This window comes from Carcharhinus amblyrhynchos, chromosome 10 (assembly GCF_965287045.1).
Source record: "Carcharhinus amblyrhynchos chromosome 10, sCarAmb.v2.hapA, whole genome shotgun sequence".
NCBI classification, from domain to species: domain Eukaryota; kingdom Metazoa; phylum Chordata; class Chondrichthyes; order Carcharhiniformes; family Carcharhinidae; genus Carcharhinus; species Carcharhinus amblyrhynchos.
Window position 1 is genome coordinate 41,897,626 of NC_137333.1, and position 23,368 is coordinate 41,920,993.

The window sequence follows — 23,368 nt, forward strand, 5'->3', positions numbered from 1 at the left end:
CACAAACAGTGCTAAAAGTTGGAACTGTAATTTTGGGTCTGGCCCGGAGCCATTCTACTTAGGGATATTTTGACCAAACTGGATACTTCTCTAACCAGATTTTACACAGACTAGCATGTGTGGAATTTGCACTGGCAGCATGAGTAGTTAGCATATGCAAAGTTGACGTCTGTGCAGTTATCCATTGCTCAATCCCACATCACTGAATAAACAGCATGTATTTCTTGTATTTCTGTAACAAATTTCTGCCAACTTTTATTCAAGATTCAAAAATATATTTCCAGAAACATATAAACCAGAGCCATTTCTTAATTCGCAACATCCTTCAAATTAAAATTATACTGTAAAAGGTGTAAACATTGTGGCCCATGTGAATTGTATACATTCCAACAGAAGCCAGAACATTCCCTATTAAAAACGAAATGAAATTAGAGTACACTTGGGTCGGTGAAGCTATTTTGTTGGTCAAACACACCACTTTCCTCAGTAGAGTTGTCAGCAGAATTGTTGAAGTGAGCTTGTATTGTCTCTGTGGCTGTATTGACTGTAGCACTGTGTTAAATGAAAATAAAAATGGTAAAAAGTTCCTTCTGAGATTAGTGGCACGTTCTGTAGCTGGAGTTATGGTCTAGTGATGGTCAGATTTACAGCTGATAGATTAACTAGGTCGTATTCACCAATCTTGTTGGTAGATCTATTGATGTGCTGAGAATTAACACTTGCATCTTTGCATAATAGCAATGCATCAAATGCTTCTCCCCCAAGGAAATGCAATTTACTTATTTTAACCAAATTCTGCGTTGTGCTCATCTCGTGAGGTAAGCATCTTATCCCATTGCTTTTTCTAATGATAGCAGATGTTAAGTTATTAGCACTATTTTAAAGATGACTCATTTCAGTGGTGTCCATCAGGGAATGCTAACTGCCTCTACCTTATTTCCGTTTCCCAATTAACCACCAAATCTTAGTCCCAAATTTTTTTTCACTCATAATTCATGGTCCTTATTTATCCATGTGATGCTATGCAAATGAATTTAATTGAATATTAGTCTTTGATATTGAGAGAAATGCAGTCAATACATAACCATTCATAAAATCCCCAGCCTAAAATAGATTCCATGAATAACAGGGATGAGAGTTAGAGAGGGCAATCTGAGAACCAAAGAAAAGCCCGAAATAAAACCATTACAGTATTGTGGAAGCAAAATGACTAATACTTAGTACTGAAGCAAAACACAGAATCTGAGCTTTGTAACAGAGCAGGTCGGAGGGAGGTTGATGGGGAAGAAGGTCGGGGAAGTGGAAAGGGAGTAAAAGATAATAGAATCAAGCTGAAAAAACAGGACGATGTTCATCCTCAAGTAGAACATTTGCAAATGTGAAAAAAAAATTGTCCTTAAATATAATTAGCAACATTCTCATTTTTTAATTAATACGCAAGACATAGATATGACTGGCAAGCACAGTTTTTTACCCATCCAGTTCCCTTTGAAAAGATGCTGTAAGCTGTCTCTTAAATCATCAATCTGTGATGAGGTGGTGTTCTGTATAGCTGGTCGATCAGCAGTTCTGGGATTTTGACTCAGCAATGATGGAGCAAAGTTGGTATTATTCCAAGTCAGGGCGTTATGTGATTGGTGGTATTCTCATGTATCTGTTGCCCTTGTTCTTATAGATGGTCAAAATACTGCTAAAGAAATCTTACTTTTTTTTAGCAGTACGTCTCACACATTGTTGCAGAAATGAGGAGCTGTCACCAATATCAATTTGTTTCTTCTTAATACTGATTTAATTGACATTGTTATAAAATGCACATAATTGATAGTTATATAAATACTAGGGATGGTTTAAGGTCAGAAGTACAGGGTGCAGTGATTTCCTTCTGCAATCTAGAAGACATTTAAAACAATATAGGATTTTATTATTCATCTTTATCAAATTATTTTTGTCCAGTTTAGTATCTTATGAATATTATTTGTGGCCCATTGGAATTATTCAATTGATTGTCATTTAAGGGCCAGGAAGTGGGATTAGGCTGGATGGTTTCTTGTCAGCCATCAGGGACACGATAGGTGAAATAGTCATTTTTATACTATAAGTTCTAAAATGGAGTATCATAGAACCATAGAATGATACAACACAGTAAGCCATTTAACTCATTGTGGTCTGTGCCAGTCTGAGTTAAATTAATCCCATCCCTACTTCAAAACCTTTTCCACAGGCTTGTAATTTTTTTCCTTTCAATTATTTATTCAATTTTCTTTGAAATGTTAGTATTAAATTGCCTCCACCACACTCTTAGGTGTTGTATTCTAGATTATAAGAACATGCTGCATAAAGCATTGAAGATAATTCTGTTAGATCTATTGGAGCATTAGCTATCAAATTGATTTGGTAAAATAATTAAGACTAATCATAAATTTGTTCTTCATTTTGGAAAACTTCTTATTTTAAAAACCATAATGATAACACTGATACAGAAATGCAACTGTATTCCTTAAAGGATTACCTAGTGATGTGTAAAGAACAGTTGGTGTTGAATTTTCCCATCTTGCCCGCCATGGGAATCACAGTGGGCGGGAAATGGATCATGCAAAGATCCGTTGACCTCAGGTGGTATTTTCCAGTTTTGGGGTGAATGTGGCTGGAAAATTTTGCCCTCTATACCTTTAGTACATGTGAACCCAGATAAATATAAACATTTATATTGTTTACTTTTTGTATTTTTTAAAATAATAATTACAATTTTATAATTTTCCGTCCAGATTTGTATGTGGAAAATCTATTCCTATGTTTTGGTTGATGTCAGTCAATCTGAATATAGGCAATTTTATTTTTTATCCTCATGTCAGTATTGGTGTTAGATAACAATCTGCAGATTTGTCCTAACTTTTTGGAAAATGTAGTGGCTATTTGTGTTTGCATGTTTCCTGAAAAGAATAATTTGTCATGCTGTGCTTACACAATTATTTGACTTGTCAAGTTCAAGCATAAAGTCCAACTTAGCTGCAGTTATGTAAATGATTTTTGGCCGTGATATGTCTGTGTGGAGTCAACACATTCTCCCCGTATCTGTGTTGGGTTTCCTCCGGGTGCTCCGGTTTCCTCCCACAGTCCAAAGATGTGCAGGTTAGGTGAATTTGGCCATATTAATGGTGTCCCAAGATGTGTAAATTAGGGGGATTAGCGAGGTAAATATGTGGGGTTATAAGGATAGGGTAGAGAGGCGGTGCCCACCCCCACTCCTGTTGGAGAGTTGGTGCAGACTCGATGGGCTGAATGGCCTCCTACTGCACTGTAGGGACGCAATGATTCTATGGTATATTCATTTGTGACAAAAACTAACTACCCGAGCAAGAGCTTTATTTATTTGAACAGAATTTGGAACATGAATTTATAACTTAATTAAAAATAATTCTGTCAGCTGAGGCCAGTCTTGATTAACGCTTTACTTTCAGTTTATGTCCTCACTATTCACTTCTTAATTTTTAAACACTATTTTTAACATTTTGAACCAGAGCTTTAAATATTACAAATATAAAACCAAAAGATTAATTTAAATAAAATCCAATAGGAATTATGTAGAATTGTTTATGGATAACAAAATGGGATTACAGCAGGAGAACCAAGAACAGTAACCATGTAGTCACTAACCAGATAAGTAAATATCCCCCCCTCACTTGCCCACCGTGGGAATTGTAGGGGGTGTGGGGAGACCATGCAAAGGTCCTCCGTTGACCTCGGGTGTGATTTTCCAGTTTTGGGGTGAGTACAACTGGAAACTCCCACAAATTGTCTTTAGTCACTTGGTAGTAAAGAATTTGAGTATTGCTGAAAAAAGAAACATGCTGTCAAAGCTTTTCGTCTTGCATTTATCAGGACAGATTTGCAAGAATACAAAACATCTTTTCTGACAGGTGTTGCCTAATATTTATTAAACAATCCTGATTGTGCTAAAAATTATGCTAACAACCATTGTAAGGTTATCAGTCAAACGCACAGTGTGGTTCATGTAGCCATGCTACAAGTTGCACAAACTTACGCAGAGGGCCTTGTCCTTTGAAAGCAGAAGGAACATGACCACACCTTGCGCCCTTTACAACAAAACTAAAGCTGGTTCAGTCCCCATGGCAGAGCCTTGACCAATTAGTGTTGACCGCTCTGAATTGAATTTAAACAAAAGTTTGGCATTAACTATTCCCTGGTGCATTCTCAATAGCAGCACCTCTAGCAATCATTGTCCATTTGCCAACCAATCAGCACTTTCTTCTTATGTAATATACATTGCTGTTCTTCTTGAGATTTGGTATTCTTGCAAAATGGTCCTAATGAGTGCAAGACAAAATGCTTTGAGAGCATGATGTTTTTCAGCAATATTTGATATGTAATAATTCATATAATTCTGATAACTCAATACCTATCAGGATTGTAAAACTTGTTTGTTGTCTGTTAAAAATGCCAAGTAGTACAGAATGTCACAATACCATGTGATCTGTCAACTCTGATAAGACCATAAGATATAGGAACAGAATTAAGTCCACTGAGTCTGCTCTGCCATTCAATCATGGCTGATAAATTTCTCAAACCCATTGTCCTGCCTTTTCCCCATAATCTTTAATCCCCTTACCAATCAAGAACCTGCCTATCTCTTGTCTTAAATACACTCAATGACCTGGCCTCCACAGCCTTCTGTGGCAATGAATTCCATAGATTCCCAACCCTCTGCCAGAAGAAATTCCTTCTCATTTTGGTTCTAAAGGATCGTCCCTCCACTCTGATGCTGTCCCCTCAGACCCTATCCTGCTAACATTTCCTCCACGTCCACGCTATTCAGGCCTTTAAGTATTGTAAAATTTTCAATGAGATCCCACCCCCACCGCTTATCCTTCTAAACTTCGTTGAGTACAGACCCAGAGTTCCTCAAACACTCCTCATACGTCAAGCTTTTCATTCCCAGGGTCATTCTCGTGACTCTCCTCTGGACACCCCATTGTCCAGGGGATTGATAGATTGAAGTGATGTGTGCACACTCTCTCGAAGTGTTAAGAATTGACATGTTATGAGGATTAGTTAAAAACCAAGGCATGAATAGTTGACCAGACCAGCCTGCTCATACAAACACTTGATAAGTTGTTTAATACTGTCAGTTGCTATTTGTAAATTTGTTAGGTAGGACAATTTGCCCCCATTTCGCCCTTGCAATTGTGGCATCAGTATGGAAATCAAAAGCATGTCAGCACATTGAAAACTCCCTGATGGTAACCACATAATAGCATGAAGTTATTTCTGCACTTTTTACCTTTGCAGATTGGTCTTCATTAAATGAATTTCATTCCTAATGTAAATCTCACTGCTTGAATCTCCTCTGCTGTAAAGATTCTCTTCACCCCTGTTTGAGGAAAAGACCTTTTCTGCTTAAAGTTAATTTACCACTTCCTAAAATAACCCATAACTAGCCACTCCGTTGAGAAGATTTTTCAGCATCCCCACTAAGGAAATTCCCCAGTTCCTCCCCAAACAATAATTCCCTTTTCCATTGAGAAGGATTGCCCAATAAATGTAGAAATAGGAGAAGGTCATTTAGTATCTGAAGCTTGTTCTGCTGCAAAATGAAGAATTGGCTAATCTGTGATCCAACTCCGTATATGCACCTTTCCCCTGTATAATGCTATCAGTTAATGGAAATTTGTCAATTTCATATTTAAAATTAACACTGAACCCAGCATAATTTGTGGGAGAGGAGAGTTGCAATGCTCTACCACTTTCTGCATTAACAAGTGTTTCAGAATTTTGCCTCTAAAAAGCTGGTTCTAATTTTTAGCCCATGTTCCATAGTCTGACCTTGCCCAACAAGTGAAAATTGTTTCTTTCTATCTACTCTATAAGTTCCTGTTATCTGATTAGCAGTGGAATCCCACAGGAGTGGCATGGTGGTACAGCAGTTAGCACTTCTGTCTCACAGCTCCAGATACCCAAGTTCAAATCCCAGCTTGAATCACTGTCTGCGCAGAGTCTGCATGTTCTGCCTCTGTGTAGGTTTCCTCCGGGTGCTCTGATTTCCTCCTACAGTCCGAAAGACATGCTGGTTAGCTGCATTGGCCGTGCTAAATTCTCCCTCAGTGTACCCGAACAGGCCCCAGCAGATTTTCATTGTAATTTCATTGCGATGTTAATGTAAGCCGACTTCTGACTTTAAAATCTTTAAAGGGCCTCTACTTTTTACAATTTACAAGCAGTTAGTATGCAGGTACAATATTAATCAAGAAAGCTAATGATTGCCATTCTTTATTACAAGAGGAGTTAAACGTAAAAGTAAGGATATTATGCTTCATTTATACAGGGCATTGGTGAGACCACGTCTCAAATACAATGTACAGTTTTTGTCTCCTTACTTAAGGAAGGATGTAAATGCGACCATTCAGAGGAGGTTTACTAGATTGATACCTAGATTGAGCAGTTGTCTTCTGAGGATAGATTGGACAAGTTGGCCTTGTTTTCACTGGAGTTTAGAAGAGTGACTTGATTGAAGTAAATAAGATCCTGAATGTTCTTGACAAGGTGGATGTTAAAAGGATGTTTCCTCTTGTGGGGTGTCCAGAACTAGGGGGGGCTAGTTTAAAATTAGGGATCACCCTTAGAGGACAGAGATAGTTTTTTCCTCTGAGGGTCATGCAACTTAGGAACTCGTTGCCTTAGAAAGTGGTAGAGACGGGGTCATTGAATATTTTTAATGCACAGGTAATGGGTTCTTGTTAGGCAAGGGAATCAAATGTTGTCAGGGTTAGGTGGGAATGTGGAATTTGAAACACCAAAAAGGAGTTGTGATCTTATTGAATGGCAGAGCAGACTCAGGAGGCCAAATGGCCTACTTCTGCTCCTATTTTGTATGTTTGCATCTTGAAAACTTTGACCCAAACACCGCTTTGTCTCAACTTCAAAACTGCAATACTAGTTTATGTAATCTGTCTTTGTAATTTAACCCTTGGTATCCAGATATTATTCTAATCTAATCTAAATCTCTTCTAATCTAAAATTAGTGATGCCTGAACTGAACAGAGTACTCCAGTGTAGTCTAGCTAAGGCAGCATGATTTCTGACCTCTTGTATTCTTGTTCCCTAGATATAAAGGCCATTAGCCTTTTTGTTTTTTTTTGCCCATGACGTATTAATGATCAATGTACATGGATGCCAAAACCTCTTTGAACGTCCACTCCTTCTAGCTTTTCACCATTTAGAAAATCTTCTGGTTTATTCTTTTTAGGCTCCAAGTAGATGACCTTACGTTGGTCTACATCAAAGTTAAATGTGCCACTATTTTGCCTGCTCACTTAATCTTGTTATTAAATCTTTGTAATTTAATGCATCTATCTGCTCTTCTTGCAGTGGCACCCATCTTTGTGCCATTGGATGTATGGTTCGCTACCCATCATCATATGTATTTAGTTGAGATTAGTTGGAGCCCCAACACAAAACAGCACATTCCTGTGGAATACAAGCAGCCACATCCTGCCAATAGGAGTATTGCAATCAAGAGCAACAATATGCAGTTATAAAATGTCTTTAACATAGAAAAACATCCCACGAGCTTCACACACACTTGTTGAGCCAAGGATGTAGATAGTGGAGAGAATGGGCTTGAAGAACAAATGGTGGGAACTTATAAGCCACGAATTCCAGAGTTTGATGCTTAGCTTGATGAATAAACAAGTAGTGGTGGAGGAAAAAGAGGGGAATGCACAAGAGACCAGAGTCAGAGGAATGAAAAGTTTAGATAGTGTTGTAGGCTGAAGATAATTGAGAAGATCCAGATCATTGAGGAGTTTAAGCACAGGGTCAGAATTTTAAATTAAGGCAAAATCAGGTAAAGAAACTCTCTAACCTATAAAGAGGAACAAGGCAAATAGTGAAAGAATTATTGTTTCTTCCGTGATTTTTTTACTCGAGTCCTACATTTTTAGTTTCTAGTGTTTTTCTTTATTATTGTGTGACCTTACAAGTATCAACCACGTATCTTTTGGAGGCGGTTGTCAGCAAGCAATCTGGAAGCATAATTACCGGGGATTCAAATTTAAATCATTACAAGTTTCTGGGATTGAACCAAATATAATAGTTCAATTTTTTAAAATCAGGTTTTAAAAATCCTTCAGTGGTCTCATAAATGCTATTAAGCATAAGAAATGTGAATGCTTGGAATGATTATTCCTTATAATTTCTTCAAATTAATGGAGTCACAAAATCCAGAATTCTGCTAATTTATTTTTTCTCTGTTTGTCCCATAACAGGACATGGTGTCTGTGCAATATCATCTTATACCATCTCCAAATAAACAGAAGAATGGAAACAAGGAGAAAGAGAAAGATGTGGATAAAGAAAAGGATGTGAAAGAAGAGTTTGCTGATGCTCTAAGAGACCTGAAGATTCAGTGGATGGCCAAGTATGTATTCATGCATTTCAGGATATGTGTAGGCCAGTGAAGTTGATTGGAAGTTTAACTCATCATGATATTAACGTGAAGAGCATATTTGCTATTTCTTACCATTTGCCCGCCATCTAAAATTCAAGCTTTTTGAAAAAGGTATTTTTCATAGTAAAGCTTCTTTGAATAAATAATGTTAACCTTTCAAATTATTTCAGATATTTTAATGTTATGGAATGCATTTGGTTTTTAATACTTCATATGGAATGAATGTTCCAGAATACACTGTTTTCCAAATATTCATTTGGTAGTACAGAACTTGAGTATTGTTGAGAAAAGAGACACTCTTCCAAAGCTTCTCATCTTGCACCCACCCATCATGACATGTACCCAGGAATTTCAATTGTTAAGGGAACAACAGTTTATACTGGGTGAGAGGAGGGTGCTGGTTGGTAAAGGCATTACCATGATGAATGCACCAATGAACAGTTAATTTCCAAGCTTTTGTTTGAATTCCAGCCAGGCAGATCAACTGTGGTCAAGGCAATACCATGGGGAATGAACCAGGGAATGGCTGTCCCCCAAACTTTTGTGTCATTGAAAAAGGCATACTTCTACCTGCAAAGGATAATTGCCTGTGTGTAGAACTCTGTAGCTTTTAGCTTGGGTAAACACTGTGAGCCCATCTAATAATCTTAAATTGGTTCTCAGTTTAATTCTTAGCACGATCTGTATTTTTAGCAACTGTTGTCCAATCGCAGAATCACATCTAATGTTGGACACTGTGTTTTGAGTTTTAAAAGCACAGGCTGGTTGGGTACAATCTGCCCTTTGTGAACAGCTGAAGGAACATGTTGTTTATATGATCTGCCAGTCATTGGGACATAAGGCCTACATACTTGGTATCACGTCAGCACTGAAATTCATGTTATTCATTTGTGTGATTAGTAGAGCATTTTTTGGGCATGACTACAGCATCCTATTAGTGGAGAAAACTACTCGTATTGCTACTGCACAGTAGCAGAATGAAGCCACCAGTTTTACCTGTTTCTTATATCTTTATGATACTTTATCCTTCCAGGGTATTCTGAGGTAGACTGGGTGCTTTTCAGGTCTGAAAGTGGTGGCATTACGCCTGTTCATAAGTTTGTGTGATATACAATGAGGAATGATCTGACCAAAGTAGCCAATAGCTATTACTTGGCTTTGGTGTGCCGTATTTCGACAATAAGCTTGCACAGTGAAAAAACAGCTCAGGTCCTATTTACAAGGTTGCTTATAAGACCGATATTATTGTGCATGGAACTGTAGGAATCTCAAAAAATATGTGGACCAACGAAGGTAAGCTTGCAGTGGACAGTAGTAGAGGACCCATCTGCAGATTTCTTAACTAGCACATCGAAGAAAGGGACCAATCAGAATTGAATCTGCCTGAATTTAAACGAAAAACTTCAGAGTTAACTGTTCCCTGGTGCATTGTCCATGGCAAAGCCCTACCAATCAGCACCCTCTTCTCGTGCTGTCCGGGGAAGTACTGGATAACGAAAGTACTCTGTCTGCCATGTCCCGTGTTTGTCTTTTGAGGAGGTTGGTGCGGTTTTTCACTGTGGCACATCGGAACTGTTGATTGATGAGTCAAGCGCCGTATCCTGTTCTTATTGAGGGCATCTTTCAGCATCTGTAGGTGTGTATTGCAATCCTCCTCATCTGAGCAGATCCTGTGTATACAGAGGGCTTGTCCGTAGGGGGTGGCTTCTTTAACGTGTGTAGGGTGGAAGCTGGAGAAGTGGAGCACCGTGAAGTTATCCGTGGGCTTGCAGTGTAGTGAAGTGCTGCGGTGACCGTCCTTGATGGAGATCAGTGTGTCCAAGAATGCAACCAATTCCGGAGAGTAGTCCATGGTGAGTCTGATGGTGGAATAAAACTTGTTGATGTCGTCATGTAGTTGTTTCAGTGATTGTTCGCCATGAGTCCAAAGAAAGAAAATGTCATCGATGTATCTAGTGTATAACGTCGGTTGAAGGTCCTTTGCGGTGAAGAGGTCTTGTTCGAACCTGTGCATAAAGATGTTGGCATATTGAGATGCGAATTTGGTCCCCATGGCTGTTCCCGTGTGTCTGGATGAAGAACTGTTGAAGGTGAAGACGTTGTGGTCCAGGATGAAGCAGATGAGTTGTAGAATTGCACCTGGAGATTGGCAGTTGTCAGCACTGAGTACTGAGGCAGTTGCGGCAATGCCGTCGTCATGGGGGATGCTGGTGTAGAGTGCCAAGACATCCATTATGACGAGGAGTGATCCTGGTTCAGCTGCTCCACGTGTGCTGAGTTTCTGTAGGAAATCCATAGAGTTGCAACAGAAGTTGGGGGTTCTTTGTACAATGTGTTTCGGGATGCCCTCGATGTAGCCGGAGAGGTTCTTACACAGGGTCCCATTGCCTCATAAGATGTGACAGCTGGGTGTAGTAGCCTCGTGTATTTTTGGGAGACAGTAGAGATCTCCACTGTGAGTGCAAGACTGAAAACTTCAACAGCAAGTCTCCTTTTTCAGAAATAACTCAAATAATATTTTCTATAGTATCAGTAGTTTAAATGTCTAAACTATTTATTTCTACATATATTTAAAAATGTGCTACTTTCCTAATCTTTCACAACCTATAAACATGTTATTATTTTGTTATTTTAAATTTTTATTAAATTGCCCAAATTTTGGTTTGCCTTGCACCTAAATCTAGACACTCGTTGTGCACGATTGTATATTTTTAACCTCTTTATTCCTCTCTCTCCTTTCCTGAATTCACCTGGATCAGCATTAAGGAAGCTGATAATGTTCCCCCAGGCCTTAATGGGATTTTTAGAGACGCAGAATTTTTTCATACTTGTTTTCATTTTTTAAATTTTTTTTGCTGGTGAATCAATTTTGATCTATGGCTACCAAAATAATATTTCTTTGGTGTACTTTTTATGCTGGTTCCAATTCATAATCTTCATATTTAGAACAGTGATTTAGCCCTCATTCGGAAAGCATTCCGCCAGTTTGATTTTTCCTATGGAACACTTTCCACAACCATCTCACTCCCGCTCCTTATGTGTTAGACTTTTTTTCACAAGTAAAATAAAACTTTTCAAAGAAAATGCTGACCATTTACCTCAAGTTTACATGATTAGGACTGGGAGGCTAAAAGTAGAAAGTTTCTCCTATTTGATTTTCCACGTACAAATATTAAATAGAATGGTCAAGATGAAGAAAAAAATCCACCTACTGTATAAATATTTTATAATTATTTATGTACTAAATGCCAAAGAATTAACATCTAACAGTAGAGCAATAGTAATCCTACAATTGAAATAAAATGTTTTGAGAGGTAGATGGATGTGTAATGCAAGAGGTCAAAATAAATGGATTACAAAATTACAGTGGAAAATAGCAAATGGTAAAGATAAAAACAACTTCTTTTCAATAACACATTGCTTTCCATATTTGTACAACGTATTTTACTTGAGGCATATTCATGCTATAGGTGTGTATGTTTATATAGCAGTGTGTTCTCTGTTTAGAATGTTAATCATCCATTGAATTGCATAATTTGGCTTCATTTAGCACGGTTGCTTCCAAATCAAAGAAAATTTGATTCTTAAATTATTTGCTTATTCCAGTCAAATGTCACCAGTGTCCGTCCATTTCAAGTACCATGAGGCAGATCTTTAAAACTGTTCCTTCAAGCATAGTTCATAGAATCCCTACAGTGCACAATAAGGTCATTTGACCCATTGAGCCTACACTGACAACAATCCCACCCAGGCCCTATCCCCATACTCCATGTATTTTCCCAGTTAACCCCCCTGACAGTAAGGGGTAATTTACCGTGGGCAATAAGAACATAAGAAACAGGAGCAGGAGTAGGCCATCTAGCCCTTCGAGCCTGCCCCGCCATTCAGTAAGATCATGGCTGATCTGTCGTGGCTCAGTTCCACTTTCCCGCCCTCTCCCCATAACCCTTAATCCCCTTGCCTATCAAAAACCTATCAACCCGCGTCTTAAATATATTTAGCGAGGCAGCCTCCACCACTTCAACGGGCAGAGAATTCCAGAGATTCACCACCCTTTGAGTGAAGAAGTTCCTCCTCAACTCCGTTCTAAACCGCGCCCCCTTTATCTTGATGCTGTGCCCTCTAGTCCTACTGTCCTTTGTGAGTGGGAAGAGCCTCTCCACCTCTATCCTATCCATCCCATTCATCATTTTATATGTCTCAATGAGATCTCCCCCTCATTCTTCTAAACTCTAACGAGTACAAGCCTAGTTTATTCAGCCTCTCCTCATAGTTCAACCCCCTCAACTCCGGTATCAGCCTAGTAAACCTCCTCTGCACTCCCTCCAAGGCCAAAATATCCTTGCGTAAGTGCAGCGACCAAAACTGCACACAGTACTCCAGCTGCGGCCTCACCAGTGCCCTGTACAGTTGCAGCAAGACCTCCCTACTTTTATATTCAATCCCCCTCGCTATGAAGGCCAGCATCCCATTTGCCTTCCTGACCACCTGCTGCACCTGCAGGCTGGGTTTTTGCGACTCATGCACAAGGACCCTGAGGTCCCTCTGCACCGTTGCATGCTGCAGTTTTTCGCCATGTAATAGTCCTTCCTACCATTATTCCTACCAAAGTGGACAACTTCACACTTGCCAACATTAAATTCCATTTGCCGGTTCCTGGCCCATTCGCCCAGCCTATCTAGATCCTTCTGCAGACTTTCCACACCCTCCGCACAATTTGCCGTTCCACCAATCTTGGTGTCATCAGCAAATTTCGACACCATACACTCGGTTCCCTCCTCCAGATTATCTGTATAAATGGTAAATAGCTGAGGCCCCAGCACCGATCCCTGGGGCACTCCACTAGTCACCAACCGCCAATCCGAATAGCACCCATTGACCCCCACTCTCTGCCTCCTATTTGATAGCCAATCCCCTATCCACGGTAACACCCTACCCCCAACTCCATGCCCCCTAACCTTCTGTAATAACCTCTTGTGTGGCACCTTATCAAACACCTTCTGAAAATCCAGAAAGACCACATCCACCGGCTCTCCTCTATCCACCGCCCTAGACACATCCTCATAGAACTCCAATAGATTCGTCAGACACGACTTCCCCTTAACGAAACTGTGCTGCGTCTGCTCTATCAAACAATTCTCCTCAAGATGCCTCGCTATTTTCTCCTTTCCTACAACAGACGTTAAACTAACCGGCCTATAATTCCCTGCCTTTTGCCTGCCACCCTTCTTAAACAACGGCGTAACATTAGCCGTTTTCCAATCTTCCGGCACTTCCCCGGAATCCAGCGATGTTTGGAAAATAATCATCAAGGCATCCACTATCACCTCCGCCATTTCTTTCTGAACCCTTGGATGCATTCCATCCGGTCCTGGGGACTTGTCCACAATCAGTCCCTCCAGTCTGTCGAGCACTGCCTCTCTAGTAACAATAACGTTGTTCAGGCCCTCCACTCCTACTATCTTCCCATTGCTAACACCTGGCAAACTATTCACGTCCTCCTCCGTGAAGACCGAAACAAAAAAGTTATTCAAGGCCTCAGCCATTTCCCCATCCCCTACCACTAAGTCCCCCCCTCTCATCCTCTAAGGGTCCAACGTTCACCCTAGTCAGCCTCTTCCTTTTTATATATTTATAAAAACTCTTACTATCCTTTTTTATATTAAGCGCTAGCCCAGCTTCATAGTTTATCCTACCCTTCTTTATCAACTTCTTCGTCATTCTTTGTTGATATTTAAACCTCTCCCAATCCTCTTCTCGCCCACTACTCTTAGCCACTCTAAACACATCCGTTTTTAATTTAATACTTTCCTTTACGTCCTTCGTTATCCATGGCTGATTATCTCTCTTCCTACAATCCTTCTTAACCATCGGAATAAATTTCTGCTGAGCACCAAGAAAGATCTCCTTAAAGATCCTCCACTGTTCCTCAGCAGACCTACCTTCCAATGTGCTCCCCCAATCAACATTCGCCAATTCCTCTCTCATCCTATCGTACTCCCCTCTGTTCAAACAAAGGACACAGGTCCGGGAACCCACTTTCTCCTCCTCCATCTGCATCAGAAACTCCACCATACAATGATCACTCTTCCCAAGAGGATCCTTCACCACAAGATCCCTAATTCTACCTGCCTTATTACATAACACCAGATCCAAGATAGCTCGCTCCCTCGTCGGCTCCAACACACACTGTTCAAGGAAACTATCCCGGCAGCATTCCAAGAACTCTTCCTCAAGCCCACCGCGTCCAACGTGGGTCGACCAATCAGTATGTAGATTGAAATCCCCCATAATTACCGCCGTTCCATTCCTGCACGCCGCATTTATTTGAGCGTTAACAGCCCGCCCCACCTCCAGATCATTATTTGGGGGTCTATAGACGACACCCACCAGTGTCTTCCTCCCTTTTCTGTTCCTAATCTCCACCCACAACGATTCCACTTTCTGCTCTTTGGCTCCTATATCATCCCTTGCTACCACCCTGATGCTATCCTTAATCAGCAGAGCTACGCCCCCCCCACTTTTTTCTCCCGCCTATCCTTCCTAAACACTTGATACCCCGTACATTCAGCTCCCAGTCCCTGTCACCTTGCAGCCACGTCCCTGTAATGGCCACCAGATCATATCCATTTGTGCTGATCTGCGCCACCAGCTCATTCACTTTATTCCAAATGCTTCGTGCATTCAGATAAAGTGGCTTCATCCCAGCCTTCACCTGTACCCTATTTGCCGGAACGCCACCAACCTTACTCACGCCCCCTCCTCCCTTTATTGTTGGGGCATCCTTGGCCTCTTCCCGTACCTGTACCCTCTCCTTTACTTTCGACCCTGTAATTTCACCTACCCCCCGCCCCAATTAGTTTAAAGCCCTATCTACAGTCCTATCTACACAATTCGCCAGGACTCTGGTCCCAGCACGGTTCAGACCAACCCCATCCCACCTGAAAGGTCCCACCTACCCCAATACTGGTGCCAATGCCCCATAAATTCAAACCCATTCCTCCCACACCAATCCCTGAGCCACCCATTCACTTCCTTAATCTTATCAACCCTATGCCCGTCTGCACACGGTTCAGGCAGTAGTCCAGAGATAACCACCTTGTCGGTTCTACTTTTTAATTCCGTTCCCAGCTTTTCATACTCCCTCCCCAGATCCTCAGTTCGCATTTTGCCTACGTCGTTGGCACCCACATGTACCACAACGACCGGGATCTCACCCTCCCACTCCAGGTTCCTCTGCAGCCCAGATGCGACATCCTGGACCCGAGCACCAGGCAGACAACACACCCTTCTGTGCTCTTTGTCATTGTGACAAAGGACAGTGTCAATACCCTTAACCACACTATCCCCAATTACCACTTTTCACCTTCTCTTTGTCTATGTCCTGTGTCTGCATCACTGTACCGTGTGCAGTTTGCTCACCAACCTCACAGCCCTCGTTCTCGTCCACACTGGAAGCAAGAACCTCAAACCTGTTATGCAGATTGAGAGGCTGAGGCATTTGGCCCCCACCCTCCTTCCCCCGGTCCCCACCCTCCTTCCTCCTCTCAGCAGCCCCCTCCTCCTCCTGACCCTTAGAGTTAGCCAGTCTAGGGGGTGTGGATGTCTCTTGCACCCCATTATCAATGTCACCCTCCCTCCCCCTGATGAGCCTCAGTGTCTGTAGCTCAGAGGCCAGCTCATCTACTTTGAGCTGGAGCTCCTCCAGCAACCTGCACTTACTGCAGACGTGGTCACTGGGAAGGACACTGGGGTCCACCACCTCCCACATCATACAGAAACAGCACATCACATGCCCCTCCATTATTCCCTGCAGTAATACTGAACACTGTTTTCAACGCAAACTTACCTGGCCCTTTTCTCCCAAGCCCTTAGATCCTAAGCCCTAGCAGCTCACTCTGCTGCCCGCTGTCTACACCAGGCCTCCTTTTAAATCTAGCGTGGTTTAAAAGACTGTTTACCCACAAATCCCTGCTATCCACTCCCTTTGAATTCTTAAAGCGGTAAACACAAAAAGCCCGCGAAAATGCTTTTAAATGATTTAAACAGTTTTTTAACAGGTAATTTCTTACCTGACTCAGTGCTCCTTCACTCCGCCCGCTCCAGCGAACAATCAACCTAACACACACATTTTTGGATTGTGGGAGAAAATCGATGCAGATACATGGAGAACTGTGCAAGCAGACAATGACTTAAGGCCAGAATTGAGTTCAGTTGGTTATAATTTGTAGATTTTATTGTATTGATGGGAAAAATGACAGAATACAGATATGGCTGCTGAAAGAGGAGAATTCAAGCCTATTTCCAAAGTTGTGATAACAGGTACAAAGGAGAGAATTTTTTCTCCTTAATTTATGCACTTCCACAGTTCTACCCGCCCCCCCACCCCCCGAAAGTTATCTTGAGTCTCCATCACGCTTGATCATGAGTCAGTGTCTGGGAGTAACTTTCTTTGTAGAAAGTAATTCAATATCTGCTCCATTCCTCTTCCAGCATTTGATTGAAACGAGCTAACCATGTGAAGATTGTAATGTTTCAGTGAGCTGCACTGGTGTTTTCTAGAAAAGTTGTTAATTTACGATTAAGTTGCAAGGAACTTTTGAAATTTTTTTTCTGCAAATCCACCAACAGAAAGATTCTTTTTTTCTACAGATTGGACACGAATACATTCTACGAAGAATTGAAAGAGTCATATCCTACCCATCTTCCACTGTATGTTGCACGACTGCATCATTTAGACAATGAAAAGGTTAAGACTCATCTGAGTATTGCTTAATCAATGTACAGATACATGTATTATAGAAAATTTTCCTTCCCTCAATGTAGTGAGTAGAGGCACCCTCTACTGTCATTCTAAACCTTGACCTGGCGCCTCCCAGCCCGCTGCTCAAGTAGTGACATCAGCAGTGACTGTTTTGCGGGACGCCCAGGCCTCCCCTCGTCTCCTAGGCTAGGTTTTTGTTTAGTGTAATCAGCTCTGCACCGGAAATCAATGCAGATCTGATTACCATGTTGAAATCAGCATTACAATCTGATCAGCCGGCCCAGGACAGTATTTTCCGTGCCCACTAGCTTCTCCCCCACCCCTACTGGGAATGGTTCCCTCTAGCGGTGTTTACAACTGCTCCCTATTAACGGGGAACGGGTACCTGACCCTGTTGGAGGGAACAGAGGCCTCCTGGGAGGACAGGGAGGGAGTTAGGGGGGAGGGGGTCTGCCTGACATCTGGCACTGCCCAAAGGGCAATCTGGCAGTGCCCCACTGGGCACCAGATAGTGCCTAGGAGGCAAAGCCAGAGCTGGAGGGGTGATCGGTGGAGGGGGACATCTGCTGCCATCCTGCTTGTGGATCAGTGGGGGAGGGAGAGAGTGAGGGCTATTGAGGTGGGGTGGTAAGGGTGGAATTTGGGGCTGTCTGCGATGTAGGACGTAGGGGCTGGCCCGGGCAGGTCCGAGTAGCCAGCAGTTGGCGGAGCGGGGGGTGCGGAAGGCCAGCAATCAGTGATTGGGAGGCTGGCAATGGGCGAGTGGCACTATGCATGCATCGATCTCTGCTCTGACAGATGGGTGCATGCGCAGTGGTTCGCTCAGTGCTATGCTACCGCCTCTTGGGTGGATATAGGAATTAACTTCTGCTTTCCCGCATGTTGGGAACTTAGATTTTTTTTGCGGAGAGTCCCAGCTCTTAGAACTATTGCACTGTCACCGCCAGAGTCACCCAAAAATCACTCCTTAGCCCCTCTCATTGTTTTCTAATGACATTTTCAGATTGATTAAATATACAGGTGCCATCTCGCTCTACCTCTTAATCAGGCTGTTTGACTCATTTGTATTGTTAGACTGACATCAAATCATAAATGAGTCAAATTTTCCTCCAATACAAGTTCTAGAAGGTTGTACCCTTGTTTTTCAGTCCCTACTCCTTAGTCACACCTTTGGGATAAAGTTAGCTAAATGAAACTTGAAATTCTGTTTGAGTCAGGGATTAAACATCAAGATTCATTATTTCCACTTTTGCATCATCATGCACATGCACCTGCACCACAGAAGCTGTGACATTGACTATCAGATGCTGCGTCTTGGGTTCCATGGGTATGCTATTGGAGTGCTTATCTATTGGAAAGGATGGGCTCCAAGTTTGATGCAGAAGCCTGCATTCAGTTGGTACTGGACTCCTCCAAGCTTCTTGACGTGAACACGGGCTTTCCAGTGCACCAAACATTTGGTTATGTACATCCATGAACTTCCTTCTATAGCCCGGCCCATCACAGTCATCATCTAACTCCCTCTGTAGAAGAGCTAATGTGGCACCTCACCCTCCCACAATAGCTGGCCCCCTATTCCTTCATGCAATCAATGAATAGCACAAGGAACATTGGATGCATAAAGCGATTAGTTAAAGGAGCAGGCATCACAATTTTAATGAGTTGACAGTGCAATGAATGGGTGTGGGTAAACCATATATCAAGCTCTCTGTGCCCATTTTGGGGGCTGGATAAATTCTCCCCTCCTTTCTCCAATATCCTCTTTGCTAACTTTACATCCTATTGACAACTCAGCTACCTATACTGTCTTACACCCTATTCCCAGTTACCCTTCATCTCATGCACACCAATGAACATTATTTCCCTGTCTCATTACACATTGAACTGAAAGTCCACACTTGTGTTCAAACCTGTCACAACCTCCATCCACTCTGCCTATACTCTGACTTTTTTCTGAAGACTTTGACCCAGAACTTCAGTTCCCCGAGGAGTCGTAACCTTAGGGTGCTCCAGACGATGTGCTGGGGACTTGTTGAAATCTCCATGCAAGGACAATGTAGGAATTGCCCAGGAAGTTTAAACTTCTGGGGGTGATTATCTTGCACTGGGAACTATCATAGACTTCTGATGGCTGTCCGTGAGATCAGTTACCCAGGGAAAGTTTGAAGGATTAAAGCCATTTCTAGTATTGACATCCCTTTCCATCCTTAATGATCTCCTACTGGACCCCCTAACTAACCCCTCTACCCTCCTGACTACTGTCCCAGCTACCCTCCCAACTCCCAGCTATTCTACCTTGGCACAATTTCTGTTTGTTTTTTTTTTCTGACCATTTCCTCCTTTTTGCCGTCTCTCCCTCCTCCATAATGAAGCTGAGAGTGTTCTCTAGCTTCGCGATGTTATGCAAATACTTGTCCTTTGTTAACACTGCCAGTACAAGTATTCTGACCTCTCATATTTAGGAGCGAATGAAAAGATTGGATGAAATTGTGGAAGCAGCAGATGATGTGGTTTCTCGAATTGATCAGACTGCGTTAGCAATTTACCTAGCCGTGAAGACTGATTCCAGACCTGAAGCAGCAAGTGTTAAAAGGTGCATAACTAAAAATTCTTTACATTTTCATTAATATCTACAGAAGAGATTTCTGGAAAGGAATGGATTCATTCCATAATCAATTCCTGTTCATTATAGTACTCAACTTGACTTTTAAGAATTTACCCACTTATAATGTTGAAGTTGTTTGAAATTTTCTTTATTGACTCTTGACACATACCTCTTCAACTGAACTGTGGCTTCAAGCCTTTAAATTAATATCTTATTTTTTCAGTTTATTCATTCAATCAAATGGCAGCTTTTCAAAGTGTGCAGATAATCTCATTTAAAGATTACATCCTGTTTAAATGCCTCCCCTCTTGAGGAAATAAATAGTCAAAGAAGTGGCTAAGTTTTCAAAGATTTTATTAATTTCTGGATAGAATAGCTTCTGATACTTTCATTAAGTTCCTAAAGGTTTTGTCGTGATTCAACAAACTAATTGTTCTAAGGAACTTAAAATCATTTTTCAGGATAATGTTTGAATTGGCTTCTTTTAGTAGCTACTTTTGAAATGCGTGGTTCTTGCGAGCCTGAAATACTGTATTTATTATATTCTTTTCCTATGATCAGTGATATGGAAAAGCAAAAATCCTCCCTGATTGACGCTTTGTGCCGAAAGGGCTGTGCACTGGCAGATAGGCTGCTCCAGTTCCATTCACAAGATGGTGCTGCCTCAGAAGAAATAGTCAATACAGAAGATGACCCCAAAGGCAGCTTCAGAAGCTTGACTGAAACATTCTTTGAGATACTGAAGTGGGCAGAACTTACTGATGCTAAGGTAAACTTTGTATTTTATCAGTCTTGTTTTCTGTTTTGTGAGAACAAACCATATTCCTTCCTGTAGATGAAGTGTCTCGTCACCACCTGCTAGCTACCCAAAGTGATTTTAGCTGAGATCCGTTTTCCAAAAGCAGGAAGTTAGTTTGGAACCTCGTTCTCTGGGCTTTCCTGGCAGTTTAAAGGTGGGTCATGTGTCCCGCAGAACTATTTTGGGAAACCTATTTGCATCTCGTCAATGCTTATTAGAAGACCAACCCATTGATATTTTGTACCCGTCCAAATTAAGTGCCCCACCAGTGGGAACTTAGAACGTTCACTTTCACCACTATGCGTAAGTAACATGTGCCTTGTGAGGTCTACTTCTTCCTGCACTTTGAGATTAGTAATGTAGCTTTTATCTTCCTTTCACACCATCATTGACAAGTGTCGATTGTCTATAGCACAAGCTATGCCAAGGGAGGAGTGAGACTGAGGTAGAATTGGGTGGTGGAGTGGGAGGGAGGTTTGGGAGGAGTCAAGGAGCAGAGTGGAAGAGTGAACAGCTATCGGGGTGCGCTGTTTAAGTATGGCGTCTGGGCGTTGGAGCCCATGACCTAACTTCCTGCCCACCATGCCACACGATTCAATATGCTCCTCACTGATGCATAATTAATGAGCTAAACGGCACAAGATGATGTGTGTTCAGCTGTCCTGCTTTCCAGTAAAGTCACTCCAACATTTGTTCTCGCCACCAGACTTAGTCTCCAAAATGGAAGATTCTGCCCAAAGTCTCAGAGAGGTGCAATAGGCCTTTTAAACATCCTTTGGCTACCTTTGACTTTTGTCTGTGGTGAACACAATAAGAAGTCTCACAACACCAGGTTAGAGTCCAACCAGTTTATTTGATAGTAATCCCACAAGCTTTCGGAAACGGTGTTCCTTCGTCAGGTGTGGAAGGTTCTGATCTGAGAAGGGCATATGAAGTCACGCACAGTTTACAGAATACTGATTAGAATGCAACTCTTTACAGCTAACCTGCTATTAAAGATCTTAAAGATGCAGACTTGAATAGCACGTTAGCTGTAAAGACTTGCATTCTAATCAGTATTCTGTAAACTGTGTGAGACTTTATATGCCCTTCTCTGATCAGAACCTTCCACACACCTGACGAAGGAACACCATTTCCAAAAGCTTGTGGGATTACTATCAAATAAACTGGTTGGACTCTAACCTGGTGCTGTGAGACTTCTCACTGTGTTTACCCCAGTCCAACGCTGGCGTCTCTAATCATGACTACCATCGATGTAGACAGGAGCACGTCCCCCACTGCGAATCCTGAAGTCGATGACTATTTGTTTTCTTGACATTGAGGGAGAGATCTCTATATCATGTCTATATTTTGTCTGGGAGCTAGGGCCTGACTCTATCCCACGTCTTCCCCTGCAAAGTAAATGTCTCTATTCTGGACAATTTTCCCCAGGAGACTTCCCAACTTGAGCCATCTGTCTCGGCAGCGAAAATTTGGCCAATGAACTCCGTTCCTCTCTCTGTAGGTCCTGCCTTGGCTGCTGAGTATTTCCAGAATTTTCTGTTTTAATTTGCCATTTTGTTGCTGTTTTGATAGTTATTTTCCCTAATGGCATATAAGATAGTAAACCAGACCCGCGGTATGTTTTTCTTGAATTATCAGTTGTAAATACTAGTGTTATCCATTAGAACAGTTTGTTTTGAACTTCTGTTGTTGTCTTTTCTCTGTATATCAGTGCAATTTTTCAGTAAATAGTACAAGCAGTAGATTGTAGTTTCGTTATTGACTGCCCAACAGGTAGGTCAGTTAAGATCGTGAGTAGCTGAACTCAACAGTAAACTGTAAGATTCCAGCTTTAAGCACTGAACTCTGAGGAATTTTACATTAGACATGACAGTTGGGCATTAATATGGCTTCACAAGCCAGGAAAGATGAAATTGGAAAAAGAATTGGGCTTCGCTATGATTCCGTTAATAATTGAATTGCATGGTGATAATGAGAGCTGGATTTTACTCTGACAAAGACCTGGTTTAAAATTTCTCAACTGGGGAAAGGCCAATTTTTCTACATTGACATGTGGTTAGCAAAAGTGGTCTTCAGTCAGTTACTTGAAAGTAAAGCAGTGTCAGGACATGGGGTGGGGGGGGGGCGGGGTGTGCAATCTCAATCAGAGATGATGGTGGAAATGGTCCACCAGATTGATTCCTGGAACGGCAGGACTGACATATGAAAAGAGACTAGAATGACTGAGCTTGTACTCACTGTAATTTAGAAGAATGAGAGGGGATCTCATAGAAACGTATAAAATCCTGATGGGACTGGACAGGTTACATGCAGAAAAAATGTTCCCGGTGTTGGGGAAGTCCAGAACTAGGGGCCACAGCCTTAGAATAAGGGACAACCATTCAAGACTGAGATGAGAAAGAATTTCTTCACTCAGAGTTGCGAACCTGTGGAAATATCTACCACAGAAAGCTGTTGGGGTCAGCTCATTAGATATGTTCAAGAGGGAGCTAGACGTGGCCCTTTTGGCTGAAGGGATCAAAGGGTATGGAGAGAGTGGGAGTGGAATACTGAAAGTGCATGATCAGCTATGATCATATTGAATGGTCATGTGAGTTTGCTGGGCTGAATGGCCTATTCCTGCACCTATTTTCTATGTTTCTAAAATCAGAAAGGAAAATCCAAAATAAATCCCCTATCTCTATCAGCACCCCTATGAATTGTCACTAGTCCCAGCATTTTTCCACTGCTTCA

At 41.7% G+C, this 23,368-nt stretch overlaps 1 protein-coding gene across 5 annotated transcripts in view; it reads left to right on the forward strand.

Annotated features, from left to right (window-relative positions):
- The window catches only part of tpp2 (tripeptidyl peptidase 2), a 136,141-nt gene that overhangs the window by 108,563 nt on the left and 4,210 nt on the right, over positions 1-23,368 (forward strand). For 2 of the 5 annotated variants that reach the window (XM_080196912.1, XM_080196913.1), the window contains 4 exons: positions 8,283-8,434; positions 17,117-17,213; positions 19,691-19,821; positions 20,395-20,602. In XM_080196912.1, the coding sequence (XP_080053038.1) occupies positions 8,283-8,434; positions 17,117-17,213; positions 19,691-19,821; positions 20,395-20,602 (588 nt within the window). Of the gene's footprint in view, positions 1-8,282; positions 8,435-17,116; positions 17,246-19,690; positions 19,822-20,394; positions 20,603-23,368 lie in introns of those variants that run through there. The other 3 variants (XM_080196916.1, XM_080196917.1, XM_080196914.1) reach the window with 2 other exon arrangements.